The sequence below is a fragment of the Perca flavescens genome, chromosome 4, assembly GCF_004354835.1.
Source record: "Perca flavescens isolate YP-PL-M2 chromosome 4, PFLA_1.0, whole genome shotgun sequence".
Lineage (NCBI taxonomy): Eukaryota > Metazoa > Chordata > Actinopteri > Perciformes > Percidae > Perca > Perca flavescens.
In genome coordinates, this window is record NC_041334.1 from 26071537 (window position 1) to 26097504 (window position 25968).

The 25968-nt window shown below is 38.7% G+C and overlaps 1 protein-coding gene across 2 annotated transcripts in view; it reads right to left on the reverse strand.

The window, feature by feature from the left end:
• Positions 1-23224: 23224 nt before the first annotated feature.
• eefsec (eukaryotic elongation factor, selenocysteine-tRNA-specific) overlaps positions 23225-25968 on the reverse strand; it is a 12085-nt gene continuing 9341 nt past the window's right edge. Inside the window, exon 7 of one of the 2 annotated variants that reach the window (XM_028575447.1) lies at positions 23225-23962. In XM_028575447.1, the coding sequence (XP_028431248.1) occupies positions 23781-23962 (182 nt within the window). In that variant the 3' untranslated portion in view covers positions 23225-23780. Of the gene's footprint in view, positions 23963-25402 lie in introns of those variants that run through there. The other variant, XM_028575446.1, reaches the window with a different exon arrangement.

Here is a 25968-nt window from a genome sequence, read left to right on the forward strand (position 1 = left end):
GTGATAAGGAAGCAGACCTGGCCCTGCAGGTGATGAGCTCCGGCCTCAGAGCCACGCAAACCACATGCAAATAAACACACACGCACACACGTGCACGCACACACACACACACACACACACACACACACACACACACACACACACACAGACAGACAGACAGACATACACTAGTGTAGCATAAGCAGATTTTTTACTGAGCATATATACTATAACTGACGTTTTTATTAAATATCTTAACAATCTAATCTGACTGTTGTTCTTTATTGTCAATCAAAGTTGGTTCAAAGAAAATATTAAAGTTGGTCTTTTTACAGTAAAATACAATACAGAATAAAAAGTGTAAAGTCTTTTTACAGTGCCACACAGGCCAAGACACAGAAATAATCTTTACAGTAAACTACGCTGTTTAAATTACTTCTTTCAGAATTAATACCTTGGACATTATAACAATGTAATGTGATACTACTCACCCTCTAACCAAACAACTACACTCAACATTGTAAAAAGAATTACATCCTAAATTTATCAAATCAGTTGTATTTTAATCTTAAAGTCTGATTTCTCGCAGTCCCCTTCTGTGTCCCTGTGGCTGAAGGACCTTATTTTCTTTCTAAAATTAGAGAAGGTGAAATTCACTCTTAGAGGGAATACTGACAACTTTTTCAAAACTCTTTTATTACTTATTTCAATGAGCTACAAAACACTTCCTTGATTAGGGTGTGCATTCACCCACAACCATGTTTTACTCCATTGTTTTTTTAAATTTTAAATTTTTTATTTTAAATGTTCACTTAATTTGGTTTCTCAGTTAATGTTTGTTTGTGCGTCAATGTTTGTGCGCCATGCAAGACCTATAAATCACAACATGTAAATAGGAACATGTTGGCGTTATTTTGTAACTTATTGGGAGCAGTAGGATTACTGGAACCATAACCTGCATGTTCTGTGCTGGCCTGATGCCGCTGGAGCCATCAGACAGCCTTACAGCACGCACGGAGATGAGAAGGGTATGTATCGACTTGTCTAACTCTGGGGGTTACGGTGCATAAGCTAAATTCCCAATAAGTCGGCGTGTTCCTTTAAGGTAACTTAATGCAAAGTCTTGATGCTCATAATCTCAAGCATTTTTGCAATTGGTAGGAGAGAATGCTAAATATAAAATTTTGATAAATTAAAATGGATTGAATTAAACCCTGATGTTCTCTTTGAATTGAGTGAAATGACTGAATTGCTTTCAATCATTTGTGTATCTTTATGACAGAGTAGCGACAAAACACAGCTTATGCTTAAACCATGACTTTGCTAAATATCTCTTACATTTTGCATGCCACTGCCTTAGCCAGTATAAACTTACAGCAAAGCATGTTTTCTTTGGAAAGCTGTGAGACTATGACATATTCAAAGTACCTAAAATACTCCACTTAATTCAAAACTTTGACACAGCAGCAGTCGATAAAGTACAGAGAAGTCAAGCAGAATACAACAGAAGTCATTATCAAGCCTTATTCTACTGGCTAATTATTATTAGTGATGTTATAAATCACGTGTAGTTCAAACACATACCTGGCAACATTGAGTTAGTGTTCTTTCGGCAAAATAACCTGATTTTCTTTTTAAGTATTTGAAGTGAAAGGGTTGAAGGGTGACAACATAGTGGAGAACATTTGAAAGACCTTTAAAAAAAAAAAAAGCTTGGCCAAAAAGAGATCACAGGCTGCAATTACAACAGCGTACTGCAGTGATGGAGGTGATAACGTACGCTCTGGGGCCAACAGAAAGCTGGCACTCTGAACCTCCGCTCACCTCGTCTTCCTCCACCTCGGGCCCGAAGCAGCAGAGCAGAAGTCCTTGACTTCTTTCAAAGGGATCTGCCAGAGGTCAGGCAAAGGTTGCGTACAGGAAGGAGCTCGGAAGTGCAGGGCGCAATCAGAACTTCTCATTATGGCAAGCCTGCCTTGTTTTTGTTTGTCTTTTCCATTTTAGTTGATTTTTCTGTATTTTCTTTTTGTGCCTGAGATTTTTTGGCTGAGATTTTACTGCACGTAACTCACGGCGGTTAAAAAGAAAACTTTGCAATATGAGGAGGTCTACATCTGCTGCTTTAAGTGCAGTCAAAGTCAGTAACAATCAGCTGTTGCAGAACAGAAACTCTTCTCTGGAAAATAGTACTACATTAAAGTGTGTGTGTGTAAACATTGAAGACAAAAATAAAAAAATAAAAAATAAATAAAAAAACTAAAAGGATGAGAGGACACAGACGGTCTGCTCTGCTGCCATGGCAACATCCTCTGTGGTTCGTTTGCTCTTTAAGTTACAAAATGCGCGACACTAAATATGAATTATGAATGTGTCCTGAGAGTTTTCATGTAAACAAAGTTCTGTTTACTTGCAGTGTTACTCATTGTACTCTTTGTGTGTATCCTTAAAGCCTAACAAACATGTTGAATGCATTTCCTTCCTCATGAAACATTTGCAGTTGAAATATTTTTACGTACATATATTTACATCCATGTTTACTAGCTAGCAGTCTTGTTCTTCACTGCCTTTGTTAGCGTCTTGCTAAAAAACATTGCCCCTTAGTACTAGCAGTGGCCTTTAAATACTAAATCTCACCCTGTACATTATAACACATACTGTATATTCTGTATGCCTGCACGCACACACACACGCACGCACGCACACACACACACACACACACACACACACACACACACACACACACACACACACACACACACACACACACACACACACACACACACATACACACACACATCCATGTGCATGCACTCACAATTCACCTCCCTCTCACCCCTCTTCCCTGGGTGGGAGTCCATTTCCGTCTCCTGATACATAAATAAATAAAGGGGTATATAGTGCCCCAGGACTGGGATGAGTGTTAAAGCAAGAGAGAGAAAGAAAAGAATACTGGCAAACAGACATAAGAGAAATGAAAAAGAGGAGGAGGAGATGAGGAGGGGGGAGTTGTAATTGTTTCCCAACTCAGGGAAGTTCAGTCCCGATGCGACCGGGCCGTCTCTCCCAGCGGAGCCCACCTCCCCTCTCTCCCAGACACGAGAGGGAGGCCTCAATCAAACATATGAGCCACAGAACATGACCTGGCAAGTTCAGCAGGAAAAGAGGGGAGGAGGAGAGAGTTAGTGTGAATTGATTGAATTACACTTGGCCAAAAACACCATGTGTGGGGCTGAAAGCGAAGGGACTGACAGGCTGCGGTTAATAACAACTCTACACACTGATTAAGGCTGTTGTCACGACTGCCTTTTAACATTAATGCTACACTATTACCATTAAAGTACCAGTATCACAGCCAATTACATATATCTCTGTCTGTCTGTGTGTGTTGTGTTGTGTTGTGTTTTGTGTGTGTGTGTGTGTGTGTGTGTGTGTGTGTGTGTGTGTGTGTGTGTGTGTGTGTGTGTGTGTGTGTGTGTGTGTGTGTGTGTGTGTGGAGAATTAAGGGGGAGAAATGAGGTTAATTGAGTTTGTTTTGTTTGGAGCCAATCTAATGATGGTTGAAAGAAATAAAGTTATGCCTATCGGGGATTGAAGGAGAGAAACAGGAGAAGTAGGGGAAAGAATTAGAGATTTCAAGCAAATGCATTTGTCTTCTAGGGATTATATATCCTTTCCCTTTCTCTCATCTCATCCCTCTTTTTCCCATAGAGGAGAATAATAGCTCAAAGCACCAAAAAATAATTAAGCTGCTAAATTTATTCATCTAATTTAAAATGGCCGTCCGCACAGAATCATTGTGCATGGTAGAAAGGGGGTTTCCTTACGCTAATTCTCGCTGTAAGTGTTGTTTGTTGTCGTATCTCTTGTAGTCGTATCAGTGTGGGCAACAGAAGCAAACTTTACCTGCTAATCATAAACAACCCGCCAGCTATGTTAATTACACAGGACAGGCGACATCAGTGGAATACAGTAACTGCAGCCATGTCAACACAAAGACTGCACTGTAGTACATCAACAGAGTCAAATTCCCAGAAAACTTCAGATCTGCTCCAACTCTGTTTTTAAAAAAAAAACAGGGCTTAAAACCTTTATGTGACACTGCATTTTATTAAGTTAAACTTGTATTCATATCTTGCACTGCACTGTCATTGTAATTTCTCTTATTCTATTTTAGCCTATGTCTATCTTCTATTTCGTTTGTGTATCTTTTTTATCTTTTTATATTGTTTTATGTCTTTAATGTCTTTAAGCACTTTGAATTGCATTGATGTTGAAAGGTGCTATACAAATAAACTTGCCTTTCAGACTAAATGAGCCAACAGATAACGCACTGACTTCCACACATGGTGTATTTGCTTACATTTGCATGGGCCTTATTTTTGGACTGGGACATACAGACTACATGAAGCCTCCATTGTTCAACTGCTGCAATTAAACGCATCAGGTTCTGCTGGAAAACAGAAACTGCCCTCAAGCGTATTAGTAAAATCCAAGATGATGTAGTCTCACCGACCCATGAAAGACTAACTTGACTCTTAAATCTCCAGTACAGAGCAACATTATGACAGCGTGCACCAGCCTTGTCAAAAACTGGGCCATCCAAAAATGTTTTGTCCTGTAAGATTGTAGAAAATCTAGCACAGCAATCATCTCCAAATCTCCAGCATCAGTGGGATATTGGGGTTTGAATGTAATTACTCTATGACCACTTAGTTTGGGCTGTCACTGCTAAGGTCACATGAATAAGCCTCCATATTTGTCTCTAATCGAGCCACTAATCTGAAAGATCTAAGCCTGAATCAATCCTCCATTCTGCCTCTATTGATCTCATCTCCTCCGTCTACCAGTTTCACTCCCGCTTTTTCAGTCTCTGTCTCCTCCCCAGCATGCTCTTTGCAGTAATGGATACTGAAGATGTCAGGCAGATTTAACATTTATTGCTTATTTAAAACGGCCTCTGACCCACACACAATACCCTCCACCACGTCCCTGCAGACGTGCCTAAAAAAGAGAAAGCAGCGCATCTCAGTGGGTGCAGTTAACGTTAAGGGGCTGTCACTCTTATTGTTTCAGTAGCCATGAAATGATCAAGCTTGGCTAATGGCTGCCTTATCTCTGCACCAGGCTTAATAATGGCTGTTCAAAGCCTGCTTCTCCAGGTGGGAGTTATGTCATTAAACCATATGGTCTGAGCTCAGAGCGAGATACTGAAAGGTATTCAAAGCCTGGAGGCCAGGACATATGGATAAAAGTAGGGCAACCTGATTATAAATGTCTACATGTGTCCGTTCCTCCTGTGGTAGCAATTATGTGCATGCCTATTTGTGTGTGTACAGTCAGTTACGCTCACATTGCTTCATACCTTGCCTGCAGTGTTTTCACAGGCAGCTGAAGTGAGTGAAATTATTATACAACATGTTTTAATAATCAAATTCCACACGGCCAAACTGCAGCACTTCATTGATATTTATACTAAAGAAACAGAAATTTGAAAAAACTCAGGGGGGAAATCATCCATGCTACAGAGTAACAAAATACATCATGGAGGACAGTGAACAGCATCACTAACACAGTCCAAGACTAAATGACAGAGCGAAGGACGAAAGGGTTAAGACTCGTAAAAAGGGTAAGCATTTATGTTAAAGTGTTTGAGCAGGATAATAGGATGGACAGAGACAAACAGAGAAAGAAAATGGATGGATAATGATGGAGAGCTCTCTCTTTCATCACTCCATCCCATACTGGAGTAAGAGGGCAGGAGTGTGTGTGTGTGTGTGTGTGTGTGTGTGTGTGTGTGTGTGTGTGTGTGTGTGTGTGTGTGTGTGTGTGATTGAATTTACATTGCATGCCCTTAGTAATCTATTGTCTCTAAGCAGTATAATACTATCAGGGCACTGACATTAGAATACATGAAGCACACATGCACAAATATCGTGTACACACACACACACACACACACACACACTCACACACACACACAAAAACAAGTACAAACATTGCACTGTAAGATGAGTAATGGTCCAACAGAACAGCTGATGCAATTGAAAGCTTAAAAGTGCTCATATTTTTTTTATAACCAACATATAGTTTTACTTTACATATCTAAATAAGTTCAGCTTCCCCACCAAACAGACTGCCAGGTCCTGCAACACCACGAGTCTGTTTGCAAAACCAATGTGCGGTTATTACTTTAGTCCATAAAATGCTGTAATGGTATGTAACAATGGTATACATATAGTTGGTTTGTGGTGCTGATAGCGTCCACATAGAATCTTTTGTTTCATTTATTATTTTATCATTGTTTTATGCAGAAAGCCCTTGTTTTATATCTTTGTGTAGTCTTAAGGTTTTTGTTTGCTTTAGTTTTATGTAAGCTCATCAAAGCAAATTCCTATCAGCTATGTTGAAATGCCAACAAGTATTACATCTTTAATACTTCCATTTCTATTATATATTTTCGCATTCTTTCATTATTTCACATTTGTTATTTAATCTCCTTGTCATGCTCAATTATGATTACAATTGTAATTGTGATTATTCAAATCAGAATCAGAATGTACTTAAAGGTACCCTGCCACACAAAACCATTTTTACTTGTACTTTTTGAAATATGTTAGGTCCATATGTGTTGGCGTTATGTCGTGAATGTGAAAATGAACTGCTACCTCCTATGTCAGCTCTAGCCACTGAAACAAAATAAGTGGAGAAATCAGGCCAATTACAAAAGCTGGTCAGTCTGACTTGGTGTTGCCTGAGCTCATTACTATACTGAAAAATAGCTATTTTGAGGCTAGCATAAAAGTGCCCCTATCACTCCCATTCAAATTTGACCAAAAAAACGAAAATACGGTCAATCTTAAAAGTGGCGCTTCCGTCCTAAATATGCTTTTAAACGAAAGTTTGACTCGAGTACATTCACAAAAAGACCCTAGGTTGCATTTTGGCGAGAGTTTTTAGTAAGCTTTAAGTAATTTCCAAATTTGATCTAATGTAAGAAAAGAGTCCGAAATGAGTTTTTTAATTGGCTTGAATTAGCAAGGGATCATCAGAGGTGTTTTTCTTCGATATTAAACAACCACAATTGCCAATGAAAATGTGAGGTGACTCAGGCAGAAATAATGTTCACGGATGAGTTAATGTATGAAAGTTTTATTCACTTTATGTAATTTCATTCTAATTAAACAGCTGCAAGTAATGTTAGCTAACATAACGTTAACTGCTATCTTACCATTAGATGAGTCGAGTACCCATATAGCTAACATTATGTGGCGAATTAAGTCGTGGGGTAGCCCAGCGCTATTATCCATGGTCTTTATGAGTGTGAAGATTGTTGTAAGGGTATAACATTAACATACGCATTAGCTTGGTGGCTGGCAATGAGCCACTTGTCATAGTAGCACATGATAAGATATTGACAGTTAACGTTACATTACAAAGCAAAAAACAAAAGAAATGTGTAACATTATTTGATACGTTGAACGAATACTGATGTCCAAATCGTGTACTAATGCCCATCCCTAATAAATCTTTAAAGTGCTCATATTATGCTCTAGCCTGACAAGCCAGACCCACATCAAGATGTTGTGTCGGGGAACTCACCATTGACAGGTCTCAATCCGAGGGGCGGGATAAACGGTTGTCTTTCAAATTCCCTCTGCGCGTAATAGGATAGCGCTATAACCAGGCAGAGCAACGAAGAAGGTGGCGGAGCTAGTTGATAGATTAAACTTTTGCCGTATCCGGTTGGCAAAACTCCGAACACATCTTCCTTTTTTAAGAATGATTTCAGTGCCGTTCTTTGTTCTTTTCTCAAAGAAAAGTCTTCCAGAAGACCGCTGTTCCCAGCAGCAGCAGTCATAAGCCCGCCCACCGACTCTATACACGATGTGATTGGCCTGACCAGAGTTTAGTTTTTCCAGCTCGCAAGCCAACAGAGAGTGCCTAGACCCCCCTGGCTGCAAAATAAATTTGCTGCCACTAGGGTGCATCTAGATTTCTAGGCTAATTATGCTCATTTTCAGGTTTATAATTGTATTAAGAGGTTGTACCAGAATAGGTTTATGTGGTTTAATTTTAAGAAAACACCATATATTTGTTGTACTGCACATTGCTGAAGCTCCTCTTGCTGTGTTGAGCTCTCTGTTTTAACTACAGAGTGAGGCATCGCACTTCTGTTCCATCTTTGTTGGGAGTCGCACATGCAAAGTAAGTACTGCTAGCTTGTCAGTTGCAGAGCATGAGGGAGTGCCATGCTAGCAGCTAGGCCAGCATTATAACGTGTGTTATAAAGTGACGCACGTTCGTCACGGAAGTAAAGGCTGGACTACAATAGAGCTGTTTGGAGCAGTTTGTGAACAGTGTTTTCTCTGGAAGATGGTAAGTCCCTTTGGGGTGGACTTTGGCCTTTTTCACTTTGTAAACCTATAACATGTACAAAAAAGATGTATAACACAAGGGGAAAAGCCAAAAATCATAATATGAGCACTTCAACTATATATCCAGAGTTAGAAAGCTAAATTGTACTTTAGGGTTGTCAGCGTAATGCAGATGCAACAAAAAAAGTGTTGTTGAACATTTTTGTTTTGTCACCTTATGGTTAAGAATCAGCATTGGACTATCAAAATAAAGTGAGGAGAAGAAAAGATTAGCAAAGGGAAGAAAATGAACGAGTGAACCAAGATGAGACTTCCATAAGTCAAAACAACATCCAGATGAGTGAGCCAGTCAGCTAACGCTTCCCATATGAAATGATCCTGAAGTCTATTTTGCCCACGGAGTTCACTGAGGCTTCAAATCTGCCGCACATTTTATTAAACAGACACCAGTATTATGGAGATTAATACACAAAGAGATTAGTAGATGGAGAGTGATCAGACCATGACATCTAACCATCGTGGTTGTGGTGAGTGTGGTATTTACATGAACTCTGGGCAATCCAAATCACTGCTGCAAAAACATAGACTGCAAAATAAAAACATGCAGTACTGCAGTACTAAATATAAATGTTAACTTCTAGTCTTAAAATGGTGGATGAGGGATATACTTACAGAAACCAGTAACAAAACCTGTGTACATGTGTATTCATCACATCAAGTGACAGTTCAGCCCGTTTGAAAGCATTCTTACTTTGTTTTGCATGAAAACACTCTTCTCTCTTCTTCCTACATTGTCCATTTCTATTGCATGTTGTATGTGATCATTTTAAAATCTATAAAATTGTTTACAGCGTTGGATTTCAATATTGGATGGGTTACAGATCAATCCTGGTCAGGCTGCAACTAACCAACTACTGATAATTTATAATAATAAATTAAATTTTCAGATTACCCATAAACCATTCAGTGTATAAAAATATCAAACAAGAGTGAACAAATCCCTATCTCCCATACCAAGGTGACTTCTAGTTTTGTCCAACCAACTGTCCAAAGATATTGAATTTAAAACATATAAAACAGAGAAAAGTAGAAAATAATCACATTTATGAACCTGAAACTAGAAAATGTCTTCTGGTGTTTTTTTTTGCTCTTTCCATCTATTAAATAGCCTAATTATGTTTGATTTATAAGCTCAACAAGTTGACAAACAATTTTCACCAAATAGAAACATCTGTAGAACCAGACTAAAAAAAGTCCTCGCTTTTTAGATGTTATGTACCTGTGACTGGCAGTAGATCCGATGTTGTGTTGGGTTGGGTTGATTATGTTTTGGTGTTTTTATGCTGCTCACGTGTGTTTAAACTGCATCACCCCTCATCATTGCTGTGTGATAGCTCACCTCCTTTGCTGTCTGGATCACAACTTACATCAAAGTTCTGCTCAGCGCACCAATCCTGGCCTCGTGCTGGCTGATAAAGCAACACCTCATCCGTAACTACAACCACATCCCTCACTTCTGTGCAATCTTCCTATCTGCTTGAAACCGGCCTGTGCTTGTACGTCTGTGGCTTATTTTCAAGAACTCAAAACAAAACTGTATGAAAGTGCTTGAAGCTGAAGAACTACAGCAGAAAAAAAGAAATCCAGTAAGAGAGTCAATAGTGTGCACACTTAACTTTACTGCAATGTCTGTCTGTGACAAGAGGCGATCCAGTTACATGCTTGAACTACTGTCTGGGCAAATCGGAAGCGTTCAAGACACCCAACCCTCTCCCAGATATTGCTGATTAAATAATAAAAGCATGATAATCGAAGCTGCATTTCCATTTATGAAATCTAATTCACAGGCTGGTCTACAGCTGGGGCTGTCGTCCTATCCCCCCAAATCATTCCCAAACAGTCTGCCTGACTTCTGCACCCCATGGCAAATGCAGAGAGGGAAAAGGGGAAGGGGAAAAATAAATAAATCCTCAATTTTAATGGCTCATTTCCGTGGGACACTACCCTTAAGCCTTGGGCCTGACATCACTAAAGAGACAACCTCCTCAACCCCAATCCTCCATTAAATCTTCCCAGCCGCACACACACATATACACACACACACACTCTCAGCAACGCATAAGAGTCTGGAGTATGTCTAATCTTATTTTTCAGTTTGGTGCTCCTCTCAGAGCAGACAAACAGTCAAACCCGTTGGTGGCAGGGCAGGTGAAGCAACCGGCCCAAACAGGCTGATTTATATGCTCCCTCGTGTGTGTGTGTGTGTGTGTGTGTGTTTGTTTGTGTCTGAGCAAATTAACTTTGAGAGTATACAAACTGAATTTCTTGGAACATACAAAGAAATAAACAGTGATGGTTCATTAGCAAAAGTAGTATTTTAAATCTCAAAACCCAATGTGTATTTTTTGGCCATATGAATTATACACTGGGTAAATTTCGATGTATAATAAAAGAGTTGAAATGAAATGAAATCATAGATACAAAACAATTTACCCGCAAAAGAAGAAAGGAGGGGGAAAGAAAAAGTTCCCCCCAAAACTTAATAACTGAAGAAACTACTGATAATTTCTTGATAATTTGTGTGATTAATTTTTAGATCACACACGTCAAACAAAATATACAGCTTCTGATTCCTATATGTTTTGTGTCCATGGTTGTGTTTTGGTATGTTTTTTGTGATGTTATCTGTCCCCATTTGCACTATTTATACTTTTTATTTTGTTTGACAGGACTCACTGGCAGAGATATTGTATCTCAATGGGACCTTTGTGGTAAAAAAAAAAAAAGGATGAATAAAAGAAAAGAAAACAAAGCAGACTTTCTTTCAAAACTGCTGATGATACATTGTGTGATACTGGACTGTGCCAACAAACCAGACTTAACATGACTTTAAAAAAAACAACTAATTATTAAAACTTTACTTTAATCCCACTATTTAGCATTTGTAAGCAGTAAAAAAAAAAAAGAATAAATGGTTTATAACTATAGTGGATAAGTGATAAGGGCACTTGTAAGTGTTCATTAATGTATTTGTCAACAACAATCTGTGAAGCATCCATAACTTGTGTATAATGAATGACTGAATGACAGCATGATATACCACAGTTGTGAAATTATTAGCCTATGTATTTATTATGTTTATTACTTGTATTTATCAATGAAATGCTTGTTGTTAATACTTATTTCAAAGAACTTTTCTTGAGCAAACACCCTCTGCCGATGAAGGCCGCAAGATGTGGCTGAAAGCTCTAGAAGAAATCTCGTAAGTGAACCTCAAGCTAAAACTTTTTTTTTTACTACTATTTCCAATATAAAAAAATTAACATCTCATAGTGTTTTTAACACATTTATAAACAGTTTTATGTATGTGAATGATTGTGTATGAACTGTTAATAAATGTTTTATAACATGCTGTCACAATCTGTGTGTCATCATACAATATAAATATGATTACAGCTATGTTACACTGTGTTATCAATTATTCATTAACTGTTTATATGGCAGTTATGGATGCTTCATAGGAGTTGTTAAAAAATAAATTAACAAGCACGTATAGCAGCTTACAACAACATTATTGTGTATTATAAACATGTTTCAAGTGTTAATATACTGCTTATAAATGCTTAATAGGGGGGTAAAAGTAACCCAACAATCAATCATCATAAAAGTGGATAGGTACATATCTTAAAATGCATAATTTTGCCCAGTGTGTCATATAACTTGTAACATAATAAACTAGCCATTTGATGTTTCAGGACGCAGATGTGGAATCAGATTTTGTTCTGCGCTATCAGTCACTATATCTGCCGTTCAGTGTCACCCTCGAACAGCCTCTGCTCCTCTGTTGTCTCCTTGCAATGATGTTATGTACACACACCTGACGATTAATATGCAGCCATGAAGCAGTGAAAGGAGGAGCGAGGGGTAGAGGGAAAACAGAGGGGAGAAAGGCCTGATGGGAATCTTTTCGGGACAGTAAACACTGCATGAATTAACCTATCAGAGCGCTGACAATGTGAGGCGTGACCAGGAAACAAATGAGGAGAGGGCCAGAGGATAAAGAATATAGAATAGTATATATAATAATATAATATAATGCCCCTAAAAATAGGACAACAGAGCTTTTGAGAGTGTGTATATTCATACAGTATGTATAGTATGTATTCCTCTACAAATACCCTGTATTAGTTTAACTTCAGATGATACATTCTTAGTATTAGTGCTATTACACAAGTCAGAGGTATATTATATTGTTTTACAGAACGCTTATGTATGCATGTGTGTGTATAAGTGTGTATAGTTCGTACTCAATGTCAATCAAGCCAGTTTCTAATTAAGAGTCGCTGTGCAAGGTTAGCGATTGTTGCTAGGGAAGGAAATCACTATCAGCGTTCCATTTTCATATGAATGAGGGCCTTTAATTAAACTGAACAGCTAATGAGAGCCTATATCAAAATAATACAATGTTTTACCAGCTATGTAAGAAGTGAACAAAAAAGAAAGAAAACGCAATGATGACATATAGGACAAAAAGGAGCTGAAGAGAGGGAGACAAACAGAAGTGAAAGGCAGGCAGATTAACTGGTTCTTAGCAGAAAACAGATATCTGTTGTCTTTGAACCTGTAATGTTATTTCTGCGCTGACAGAAGTTCAAAGAATACGGAGGCCCAGATTGAGTAAGACTTTGGTGCACAAAAGGAACGAGTAGGAGAAAGAGAGAGAAATGTCGACTTGCATGTTGTAAGTCTGGTACGCGTCTAAGAGTGAAAGAAGCAGGAAGGGAGATCTCAGATGAAAAGCAGAAAAAAAACTCTCTTCCATTGTTGGGGTCTGTGTGTTCGTGTGTGTGATTGTCAAGCGTGCACACATACTTGTGTGCCTGCTATAATTTCTTCATTTAGAGGTTAATTAACGCTTGAAGTAAGAGCTACAGGACTGCAAATCAAAGACAGTAAACAGTCTTCCAGCCGCCTCAGGGGATTATTAGAAAAATAAATGAAAGCTGCATAAAACAATTAAAATATTTGAAATGTGAACTTTGAGAGGCAGTTTTCCCTCCACTTTCCTTTGATAATACTAAAATGATCAAGGACAAGCAAAATAAACTTAGAGGAAAAGTGTGTGAGCATAACACTGTACAGAACTGTACACAATGTGGAAGCAGTCACTGGAATGTATTAATAGGAAAACAATGTATAGAGTATTAAACAAAGTGTTTTGATTGTGTTTATATGAGGAACCCACACTTTTATCTCTGCAAAATACAGTAAACTAATTTCAAAAATAGAAAATGACAATATCATAATTATAAACTGTGTGGTTTTCCACTCTGCATCTGCCACTTCAAACAGAAAACAACTGATTATTGCAGCAGCCAGTGGGCAAGCAGCAAAAAAAAACAAGGGGAGGCACAAAAATGCAATTTAGTATCCTTGAAAGTAGAAGAAGTAAAGAAGTGTGTGCGATGTTAGCGGTTGGGAGGGCAGTATATATATTTGATTTGGGGCTGTGCCGTGTGCATGTCAACACCTTCAATCTGGCAAACCAGAGGGATATGAGCTAATTAAGGAGGAAGACAACCGAAGGGGAAAAATGAGGGAAGAAATCAAATTAAAGACAGAAAGGGGATTAGTGAGAGAGGCAAAGTACTTTCTACGTTTAGCTCAAACATTTGGAAAGAGAGAGGACAATACAAAGTGGAGCGGTAAACAGGGAATAAAGAGTTTGAGAGACGGATGAAGAGAGCTTTTGCTAAAACTGGTTAGGAAGTTATTTCAGACCACATTTGCATTAAATGAACCCACCTGCCTTTTTATATGTTCTGTTCGTCTTACTGTCCCATTTTCTCTCTGTCTTTCTGTCTCCTTGTAGTTCTCTCAGAGAAGCTGTGCCTGTCCCAGCCCTGGAGCTCGTATCTGATGGGCACCGGGCCACTGTTTTCATAAACACAGTTTTTGGAGGGCTAGCATACATACATAAACAGCAGCACCACAGGCTGCAGTGTCAGATCTCCTCTAAACCTCCGTCACTCACTCTGCTCTTCTAAAAGCCCCGTCAGGCAGTGTTTGGGCCAGCTTGACAGTGCCGGGCTTTCAGACGGGTCCCAGACAGAACCAGAGCCATGTTTGGGTCCCCCTAAAGACACTGAGCCCCCCGGCCCCGTCAGAACCCCACTGTCCCTGCCTGTCAGTCCAGGATTAACTCTGTATACACACTGGCCCATTACAGTAGACACAGCGTAGACTTCAGGGCACAATACATATCCTTTAATCTGATAACCTTGTGTTTGCTTAAAAAAAAAAGCATAGAGGTTTTTGTGGGTTTAAAATGGTATGCAGCATATTACTCTAAATGAAGAACCTCTAAATCTGTAAACAGTTTTTTTTCTGATAATTAAAGAAATATTTGTGGTTTCCTACAGCTGAGATTCTCAGGTTCTTAAGTCTACTTTTGGTTTTCTGTGGCACTAAAACCCTCTGCATGGCAGAGCAGCAGCTGTTCCATAAAATATTCATATGAATAATTATTTATTTTTTTAAACCCACCCACCTTCATAACAATAGCAACACAGCAACTTGGTCCCTAAGGTTATAACTGGGACCACTTGTGCATCAGTGAGGGTGTTTCTCCTAATAATCAAGCTGCTATATTTTTATATTCAAAATGGATCAAATGACTACATGTATCTGAAAAGGTCGCTCATAATGATGAACCCAGAGATAATTACCACTAGCCTCTGCAGCTCCCCTGAGCCCTATGGATCATTTTAGCACCTTTCAGCTCATGGTTTTGCTTTCCCTCGCATCTTTAGTGTTTTGGTTCACTGTCACCACTCTAATCAGTGTCTTTTGCAAGAAAAGCTCTTAAAACTCTACTGTGCACTACCTGCCCAGCACCAAACAGAAGACAGGCAAGTTAGTGACTAGCTGTTGAACATAGTGGAGCATTACCAGCTAAAGAGATAAATATTGCCCCCACCAAAACAGAGGAAAAAGTAGACTTGGACTTATATTCATCAGGTGAACACCAAATGAATGATGACGTTGTTCCGTGTCTGCTTGATGTGTAAATACCTTTTTGCTAACAGGTTCTCGATATCAACTTAAAAGATGAAAGTATCTCGGTGTTGCATTTACAGTGTTTATGCCACAGACATGTGCTGCTTGTGATCGCTTTCCAAAGTGTCTAGCCATTAAGATTAACTTGCAACTACAACTACAGTGGTAGAAAGTAACTAAGTACATTTACTCAAGCACTGTAATTCACTGCAAATGTGTGGTACTTTTTCATTTAACAGCTACAGTTACTACTTACTTTAAAAATTTAGATTTTACATAACAACATATGCTTACAAAATATAATGCATTATAATGCATAAAGTTATTGAACTAGATACACCACCACCAGCTTCATCAGTAAAATGCTGCTTATACATTAATTATCAGTAATACTAATCTGATTAAAAAATATATAGTACAATGTATTATTCTGCATTTAGGACTTTTAGTTTTGATTTGAACATGGAGCATTTGTACAGCATGGCATTGCTACTTTTAGTTTAGTTTCAAGTATACTCGCTGCACTACTGAACAACTACATGTCAATGGGCCATTTTAGTTATGAGATTTAACTTGAATTCAACAGCAATAATATGCCTGTGTTTATCATTTCTCTCAGGCTTTATGCATTACAATGCAGAAGACAACAATAAGGACATTTTAACTTGTATGTGTCACAACAACAAAAAAAAGATACATTGTGGTGTTGTTACTTTTCTGAGAGAATTCCCAAATTTAAACTTTTATGTCAGAAACATTGACATGAACACAATACTGTTTGCACTACTATATAAATATTCCTTAAATATATTTTAGGCTTAGTGGATTCAGAAAGCTAACGAGACAGACTGTGTGACACATAAGGAATGAGTTAGGACTGGTTTCTTTGTTTAGGACTATCCTGTTTGGTGACTAATCTAAACATAACATCTACCTCTGCGTTGCAGCAGACCAAATTGACTCCCCTGAAGATATTTCATTCGATTGTGAAACAAGCAGGAAAATCCAAGCATAGTTGACATCCCTTTGACATCTTTTACAAGGTTATCCATAGTGGAAGTGACTTTTCACATGACCCTACACATCAACTGGACCCCCAGTTTTGAAACCCTCCTCCCTGCAGCCTCAAGTCCCCTCAGCAGTAACACAATTCTCGAAAGGGAACAGCTTCAGGCCTTTCCTTTAAATCCATTACTATGTTCGTTTAACATAATTATTGGGAACATTTTGTAACCAAACAGGACCTCAAACCAATATCTAGTAGTTTAAAATTAGCTCTACATTGAGCTGAAAGTTAGCTGGACAAAAACTCAGATTAAGAGAGAAAAAAGATCAACCTGGAGTCCTACCGTTTCGCAGAGAATGTAAATTTGTTTTGGAGATATATTTTCACAGGTTCCTTTTAAAATTGTTCTTTCAACGAATTGTGACCAAGATATCTTCATTTTATAGTTTAAAAATAAAATTTGTATACAAATGTGATGGTGACATAAGATACCACAAAGATGTCTTTGGCATTTCTGCACTGCAGTTTCTTGTTTCTTAGCCAATACTAATATATCTGTAATAAGCTGATATCAGCCAGTATATTGGCCAGGTGCTAATTCTGAACTTATCTCATGAATATATAGTTACAACCTAATTACATTTATTTTTTGCTGAAATGAGGCAGTGGTTTGTAGTTACTTGTTCTACTTTATGGGATTAAAACTATGTTAACTACAGAGAGGATAGCTATGTGACTAGCTAACAGATGTTCAAGGAGGATGAATAATGAAGGGAAGCGATGGGAGGTGTCCTCCATCTTGTTGATATTTTTCTCTGACAACTGAATCATCCCAGCTTCCACACTATTCGCTCATCGCCTCAATCTGAGCGACAACTGCAGCGTCGGATTGTGTTTACAGACATGTCTGCCTCCCCCTCGCCTCTTTATGTGAAGGTGAGTAACATCGGCAGGCGCACAGAGTACTGGCTGGTGTTTTTCAAGGTGATGTTGCAGGTGACCTCTGACCTGGACGACTGGACTCTGCTGAGGTCAGCTGTAATGATCGAATGTTATTCTTCACCCATCAGCCTTGGCCTTTCACTGACTGTCCCCTCGTCCTGAGGTGACAAGGACAGAGATGAGAGGATGAAAGCGGCAGTAAAAAAAACCTGACAGTTATTTCAGTTGTTTGTGGTGTGTGTGTGTGTGTGTGTGTGTGTGTGTGTGTGTGTGTGTATATGTGTGTGTGTGTGTGTGTGTGTGTCAGGGTAGGAACTCAGTATATCAATACATTGCTTTATTGAGGTGCCAGCACTAATTTGCATGTTTTTTTTTCTGTCTACGAAAATGAGACGAGTGATGGGAGAACAATGGTGGTTTTTAAGGTGTTTCTTTCATTAGGGTGTACGGTTTAGCCCTGAGGACAATGTTGTGGACATATATCAGCTAAAGAGCCTCTTTAATATGCAATCAAATAAGGAAATTTGGTTTTAGGAGATGATTGCAGATTTTCCCGTCTTTTCTCTAACAGACTATGCCCTTAAATTCTAAATGTGTTCATTAAGAAATGTGTAATACAGCCATGCAGAGGAAAAGTTAATTTGGAATGTAAATGATCAGATTAAAACTTTTTTAAATTATAAAAACACATTAACACAACAGCTCATCACTAAGACAGGCACAAATGATCCTGAATGGACCAGGATCATAAAGATTCTTTTGTTGTCATCATCTCATCCCATTTAAAAAAAAATACTCCGCTGTCAGAAAGCCCTGTTAAGACTGAAAGAGCGTGAGCGTTAAACATGAGGGTAGCTCAGTTATGACGGACAATTGATTTAAAGCAAAGAGGATGACACACTAAAACTCTGGGATCTTTGTTGTTGGAATACAAAATTAGGATGTTCACAGGTTAATACTTTTCCTCCTTTTCAGTCTTATATATTATGTCACTTGCAATCTTAACAGTAACAAGTTTAACTAATTGTTTTTAAGGTTATGTGAGACTAGTGCTGACACATTACCTCCTCTTGATATATGCTGCAACACAAAACCTGAGGGAAAACTCCTTAACTATCTAATCTTGTCTTTCGCAGTAACATTAAGCTGCTCCACTGAATATATTCATGACATGAGTTATTTCACAGCTAATTTTATTTTGACGCTACCACACATAGCAACAAGTAATACCATCCAAGAGGCCCTAATGCTTTGCTTGAGTAATGTGAAACCTTATACGTTTTAGTCAAATACACCACATTTCCTTTTTATTCCACTTTGATTCATGAGCTAGCTGAACTCATTCTATCCAACAGATATAAAGGAGTTAGCATAAGTAGAAGCACCACCTGGATCAGCTCCTGCATTAAAACGCTGCTTACACAATAACGCAGAGTTCAAACTATTTTAGGAGCAGTGAAAGCAACTCTGACCTTACACTTTAATATAGGTATAATTGGCAGGCCCATATTTGTAACCATGGTTTACAAAGGCATTAGTAAAAATAAAAAAGGCTCCAACAGCTGATGGGGGGGGATGGGAGATAAGTAGTGCCGGAAATGGAGGAGTCGACTGAAAGAGGCTGCGGAGGTATTAATTAAACAATACCCATTTTAATCACAGCTAATTATATTTGCAGGCGAGGGTTGAGAGGAGTGAGGGGTCTGAGGGTGATCCTATCTGTGTCTGTGCTCATTAGTACGGTGAAGCTGGCTGATACAGCTTCTGTCATCAAATAATCAGCAATAAACATAATCTCCGTTGAAGGGAGGTGATACTGTTAAAACTGATATAGTAAAGACCAACATCAGCATGTAAAAAGAGCTGGGGAGGGATCAATCAGACAAATGTAGAAAAAAAAAGACTTAGAAAAATATGCCGTCAAATAAAAAAAGGGAATAAAAACAATCTAGAGTAAGAAGGGAATGTAATGTTAGCAAAAGAGAGCACGTTAGCAGCCTAACCACCTCCCCACTGGTTAAATTGTTAATTAATGTTGCTGCATTTATCAGTCAAACGTCTGCTAATAAGTCTTTTCAGTCTCCTCTGCCTTAAACTACATTTTAAATTTTACTTTTCCTACCCTCCTCCTGTGCCTTGTCAGTAATCCAGCCGGTGTTCCCTTTTCCTCCGATTCTCTCTCTTACGCGGCTGCCTGTTATCTATGGTCATCAGTGACCGCTTCCCATCTATAAACATTCAGGAGCTCAGATGTTGACCCTCGACTCCTGGCTGACCTAGAGGTCACCAGCAAAAAAGGGAAAGGGGTATTGAAGGGAAATCACCATGGCTGTGTCTTATCTCTATGGCAGAAGAGGAGCGTCTTATGGGGAATAGTAGTTATGAATCTGAGCACTGGGCCCCAAATACAGGTCACAATGAACATGAAGAACAGTAGGTGTAATCCCTTTCATGTCTCAATCTCGCCCCACACACACACACAAGCATGCACGCACGCACGCACGCAAAAATCAACAGGATTAGCATGCATGTTAAAACATAGTGGGGGAAACACGGTGCACACAGTGTCTTTTTTAATGAAACACAAGAGGATCTTTATCAAGACAAGGATGAAAATATTAATCTTCTAACAAGAGGCACTGGCAAATTGATTCAGTGTTTACAATAATAATAAGGCAAAACGCAATTTAGGCAAAAGGCAAGTACATTTCTAGGTATTTGTGTGTAGAAAATATTTTTAAAAGCATAAAAAAATATCCTGCACGGATAATCAGCAGAAAGTGCTTATCAGACAGGGCTCATAATCAACCCTCAATAAGTACCAAATATGCAGATTTGCTGCTTTTGTTTGTATGTTATAGTAAATTAATATTTTGGGGTCAAACAAAACAAGGAATTTGATGGTATCACTTTAGGTTTTAGGAGATTTTGATGGACATTTGTGGACCAAACTATTTTAACTGAATAATAGAGAAAACAGTCTGCAGATTAATATGTCATGACAATGATCGTTAGTTGCAGCAGCAGGTGTGAACAACAGAAAAGCAAGTGAAGTCTGCATGAAAGCAGAACTCTTACACATTTTCATTCCTTTCCTTCATCTTATGTATGCATCTTAATTAAGAAAAGACAGAAAATAAAAGATGAAAGTCTCTGGAGCTCCAGGCAGTCAAAGGAAACTCATGATACTGACAAATAGCAACAAGTCACGCATTACAAATCAATCAATATGTATATAGATATACAAAAAAGAAAACGGCTTTGGAGAATTGCAACATGCATTGTGTACATTTGTACCATCATGCAAATGTAAAATTGCAAAAGGTTTAACTGCCATAAATCAGTTAAATGAACATGAAGAATATGTGTAATCACTTTCCCATGTCAGGGATCTGCCTCTTACAATAATACTGTATATGAAAGCACCAATTGTTAATCCTACACTATCACCGCAATGTCAATAACGAGGTATTTGGTTAAAAGTATTGTGATATTTGATTTTCTTTATATCGCCCAGCCCTAGTGTGTTGAGGTGAGAACACACTCCCAGCTGGAGTCCCATAGCCTCGGCCACAATTAGCTACGGCTCCAAAAGCGGATTATTCAGTCCACCCAAACCTCCTCACCTAAGCTGTGGTGTCTCTCTCTCGCCCCACACACACACACACACACACACACACACACACACACACACACACACACACACACACACACACACACACACACACACACACACACACACACACACACACAGGATTAGCATGCACGTTAAAACATAGTGGGGGAAACGTGGAGCACACAATTAACACAATTAATAAAACGCAAAAGGATCTTAATCAAGGCAAAGAAGATGAAAATAATCATCCTCAAACAAGAGGCATTGGCAAATTGATTTAGTGTTTACAATTATATTAAGGCAAAACGCATTTTATTTTTTCACATAAGTTGAAAATGCAATACAAGAATGGCTATCAACCAATTTAGTGTGTATGTATTTTTTAATAGTTTAAAGAAAGATAACATGCAGATAAAGATACAGATATGGATCAGATATTTCTTTAAAAACAAAAAAAACTATGTATAAAATGATGACATGAAGGGAAATATTTAGGAGCCTAACGATGATTTCCATTTCTTTCTCATGAGACATCACACCAGTAATGGCCAGAGAAAAAGGTTTTCAATAAAAAACGGAATGGATAGAGAATGAAAGAGGGGGGTGGAGCGAGAAAGAGAAATTGGAGAGACACAGGAATAAAAAGCGACAGATTTTTTTTTCCCGTCTGGTTTTCTATAAGAGGAACGAGAGGAGATAAGACTAAAAGGACTGTCACTCAGAGGAACAATCCTTGCAGTGTCCCTTCTTGCTCCTGCTGCTCCTCCCTCCTCCCTCTCTCTCCAATTTCCACAGATTCCTGCTGAGATAGAGTCGCTGTTCACAGTTCACAGTTTGCTGACATCATCCGCTACATACTGAGTGTCCAGCACTCTCACTGCCCCCCCCCACACAATACTTCTGTCACAGGATGGACACACACATACAAAAACCACTCACAGACACACAGAGAGATGATGATTTCCGCCATGTACAGTTCTCAATGACCATCAATCAGCTACAATATGGACTGTCATTGTTACAATTTTCTTGCCATTTCCTTTTTGTTTTTTCATTGTTAAAGGTCCCATGGCATGAAAATTTCACTTTATAAGGTTTTTTAACATTAATATGAGTTCCCCCAGCCTGCCTATGGTCCCCCAGTGGCTAGAAATGGTGATAGGTGTAAACCGAGCCCTGGGTATCCTGCTCTGCCTTTGAGAAAAGGAAAGTTCAGATGAGCCGTTTTGGAATCTGCTCCTTATGAGGTCATAAGGAGAGAGGTTACCTCTCCTTTCTCTGCTTTGCCCACCCAGAGAATTTGGTCAACCCATGAGAGAGAGACATCATGGCTTTCAAACGAGAAAAGTGGCAGTTGGTCAAGGCCACACCCCCACCCTCCACCTTGCCCCTCCCACTCTCCTCCTCAATAGCTTCAGACACAGAAATAGCACATACTAAGCAAAGCGCATTGTGGGACTGGCTCTAGTGGCTGTAGTTCTGAACCAAAGCTGAATTTCGGGAAAGAGACTTCAGATACAGTATTAGGGGACCACTAAGGTCTATATAAAAGCATCCAAAGAGCACCATGTCATGGGGCCTTTAATTGGTTAACATGGTTAAACATGGTTAAACATGCAGTAGATAATGTCCATCTCTAAATACTCCAGTATATGATTCAGTTATGGCTTTTTCAAATTAAATAGAACTTTCAAAACCAGTATCAAAATGACTATATTGTACACAAAAGTACAAAATTACCAGAGATCCATTTTCAATAACTTGAAATCTTACACCATGTATGGATCATGCTTTTGCAGACCAGTGTAATGCGATTCAGCAGGCAGTTCCAAACTCCATGCTACAGTAGTAGGTGCACTTCTTATGGATATTAGTTACGATGGGATTGTATATGTATCCAATTGATTCTGGACAGTGGAACATTTGGAAAACTCATTTAAAATGTGTCCATTATGCTGTACAGTATGGATGACAGCATAACAAACTAACCAGAGACAAACACGGGTTAGACACAAATTAAAGTTTAGTGTAGGAACTGCAAATAAAATATGTAGATACAGTATCTCTTTTGACTCCTGTACATGTGCCACAGAATGTACTGCACATACAAACTGCTGCTAGCATGGGGAGTGCTTCATAATGTACTTATATAAAAACATTTTTGAACATAATTGGTGATGAATTCAGCTGGTTGCAAATAGTTTGGTACACAACTAAAGATCACGCAAAAAAAACAACAGTCAGTAATAAAGTTTCAGCATAGATTTTGCTTTATTTGTCTTTTTATAAAGATCATTAAATAAACTCAAGCAGTCACTGGAATAACTGGTATTCTTAGTAAAAATCCAGCTCTACAAACGTCATTAAAGTAAAATAAAATCAAAAAAATCATTTTGAAATCATACAGCCAATGAAACCTGAAATGTAAATGCCAGCTGATGTGTTTTTGCCAATCAAGGTTCAGCTGAATTAGAAACATACTGAAAAAAAAACAACAAAAGTTACTTTTTTTTTTAAGACAACTCAAATGCATTAGAAACAGAAGAGCGGCTTCCACCCTTGTAACGGTGCAAACTGGATCAAGTCCATATCCATAAAGGCAGTTAAAAAAAAAAAAATCATTGTTTCACATGCGTTCCACAATCATTGCATTTCAGCAGCTTGTCTCCATCAGAGGCTGATAGAAGAAAATGATCATAACCCTGATACAGAGGCCAGTGTTCCCCTCACCTCGACGTGACCTGTGAAACCGCCTTCTGCCTGATTGAAGCACTGTGACAGGCTGATGCGTATGCAACAAAGGTCAAGACTGAACCATCTTTTTATGGGGATCAAAGACATACCGCTTGAAATGCAAGTGAATGCCAACGGGCTGAGAATGTGTTTTGGGCTCCTCTTCGTGTTCTGGTTCGCCTTTGCTTCCACCCTTCACTTTCTTCTTAGAGGTGGAGGTTAGCAACTGCTTGGTTTCTGGGCAAAGACCCTCTGAAGAAAAGATAAACAAACAAAAATAAAAATCAAGTAAAAAGGTTGACCGAACTGTATTTATATAAATAGACCCCCTCATGTAGTCAAGATTACACTGTCTACTGCCCTACACTATGTACAATATTTAGGTCAACCTAATCATCTCAGTGTAGTTATATCTGATGCTTGAGATCTTTTCTTCCCCCTTATGTGTGCAGTAGGTGCTGTATCAGTGCTGGAGGCTGTTCAGTGTGCTGACCTCAAGATCAACTGATGCCTTCCTCCTCCTGATGTAACTGATGAAAATAAGAACCAGGTCTCCTCGAGTCTCCGTGTTAGTCTGGCTCATCCTTGCACTCTTCCTACACTTCAGTCTCGTTCTCAGCAACACTTAGCTGTTTCCCGTGAACGCTGAGCCCATGCACGTTCTACAAATTCAGTTATGCCATCATATCTACCCCCTTGATTTTCTGTATGTGGCTGCTTGTTTGCCGTTTTGCACACAGGAGGTAAGAAATGTTCTGGGTTCAATGCTTTACACGCTGACTGTCTGACCTCACATACAACGGCGCCAGCATTCGTCTTGTTATCGTTATGCCAATGTGAGGGTTGTTATGGTTGCAACGCCGACAAAAATCTCTTCTTGTTATCTACGATACGCTGAAAATGTCCGTTTACCACCACAGAACACACTGACACGCCCAAACTTAAATGATTTGGGTTCACATACAAGTGGCACATAGAAATTGCACTTTTACACGTTTGTCCTCAAGTACATTTCTAGGGTTAGGGTTGTGCGTAGAAAATATTTTAAAAAGCATTTACTACATCTACTTAATAATAGAAATTAGGGGTGTGCAAAACAATCGATTCATATACGAATCGTGATTCAAGCTCTACCGATTCAAAATCGATTCATAGAATTCCATTTTAATTGTATGTCTTCTGCAATCATTTGGGAAAAGTAACTACATTTACATACTTTGAATCGGTTTTTTTTTAAATTGAGAATTGTTGTTTTTTTTAAATCGAGAATCGTTTTTGAATTGAAAATCGATTTTTAAACCAATCTTGAGCCTAAAAAAATCAATATCGAATCGTGACATTTTCTGAATCATGCACCCCTAATAGAAATGCTGCACGGATACTCATCACAAAGGGTTTATCAGACAGAGTCCAAAATCAACACTCAAAAACGAATCAAATATGGGCATAAATTGGTTTTGGTGGAAAAATAAAATAGGGTTAGTAGCCAAGTTGGCAGCAAGTTTATTTTGGAGGAGGTTTAAACCACTGTATTTTCTGTGCTTATTCTAGTTTGAAGGAATGATATTCTCGCTGTGCCCCTACATTCAGCGACAAAAAACTGCCAACAGTGGCTGGGTTGGCTCAGTGGGTAGAGCAGGCGCACATATATTTAGAGGTTTATGACTCCGACCTGTGACGATTTCCTGCATGTCTTCCCCCTCTTGCTCTCCCCTTTCTCACCTGTCCTGTCCATTAAAGGCGGAAAAGCCCAAAAAAATAAACTGCCAAACACTCTAAATTCCAGCCTCTCGCTCCGTTTGTTTGTATGTTATAGTATATAAATATTTGGGTTCAAACAAAACAAGTAATTTGATGGTATAGCCTTAGGTTTTAGGAGATTTTGATGGACATTTGTGGACCAAACTATTTTAATTGAATAATAGATGAAAACAGTTTAATAGGTCATGACAATGATCATTAGTTGCAGCAGCAGGTGTGAACAACAGAAAAGCAAGTGAAGTCTGAATGAAAGCAGAATCGCCTACACATTTTCATTCCTTTCCTTCATCTTATGTATGCATCTTACAGAAAATAAAAGAGAAAGTCTTTGGAGCTACAGGCAGTCAACGGAAACTCACGATACTGACAAATAGCAACAAGTCACGCATTACAAATCAATCAATATGTATATAAAAAGCAAACAACAACAAAAACAGCTGTGGAGAGATGCAACATGCATCGTGTACATTTGTGCCATCATGCAAATGTAAAGCTTG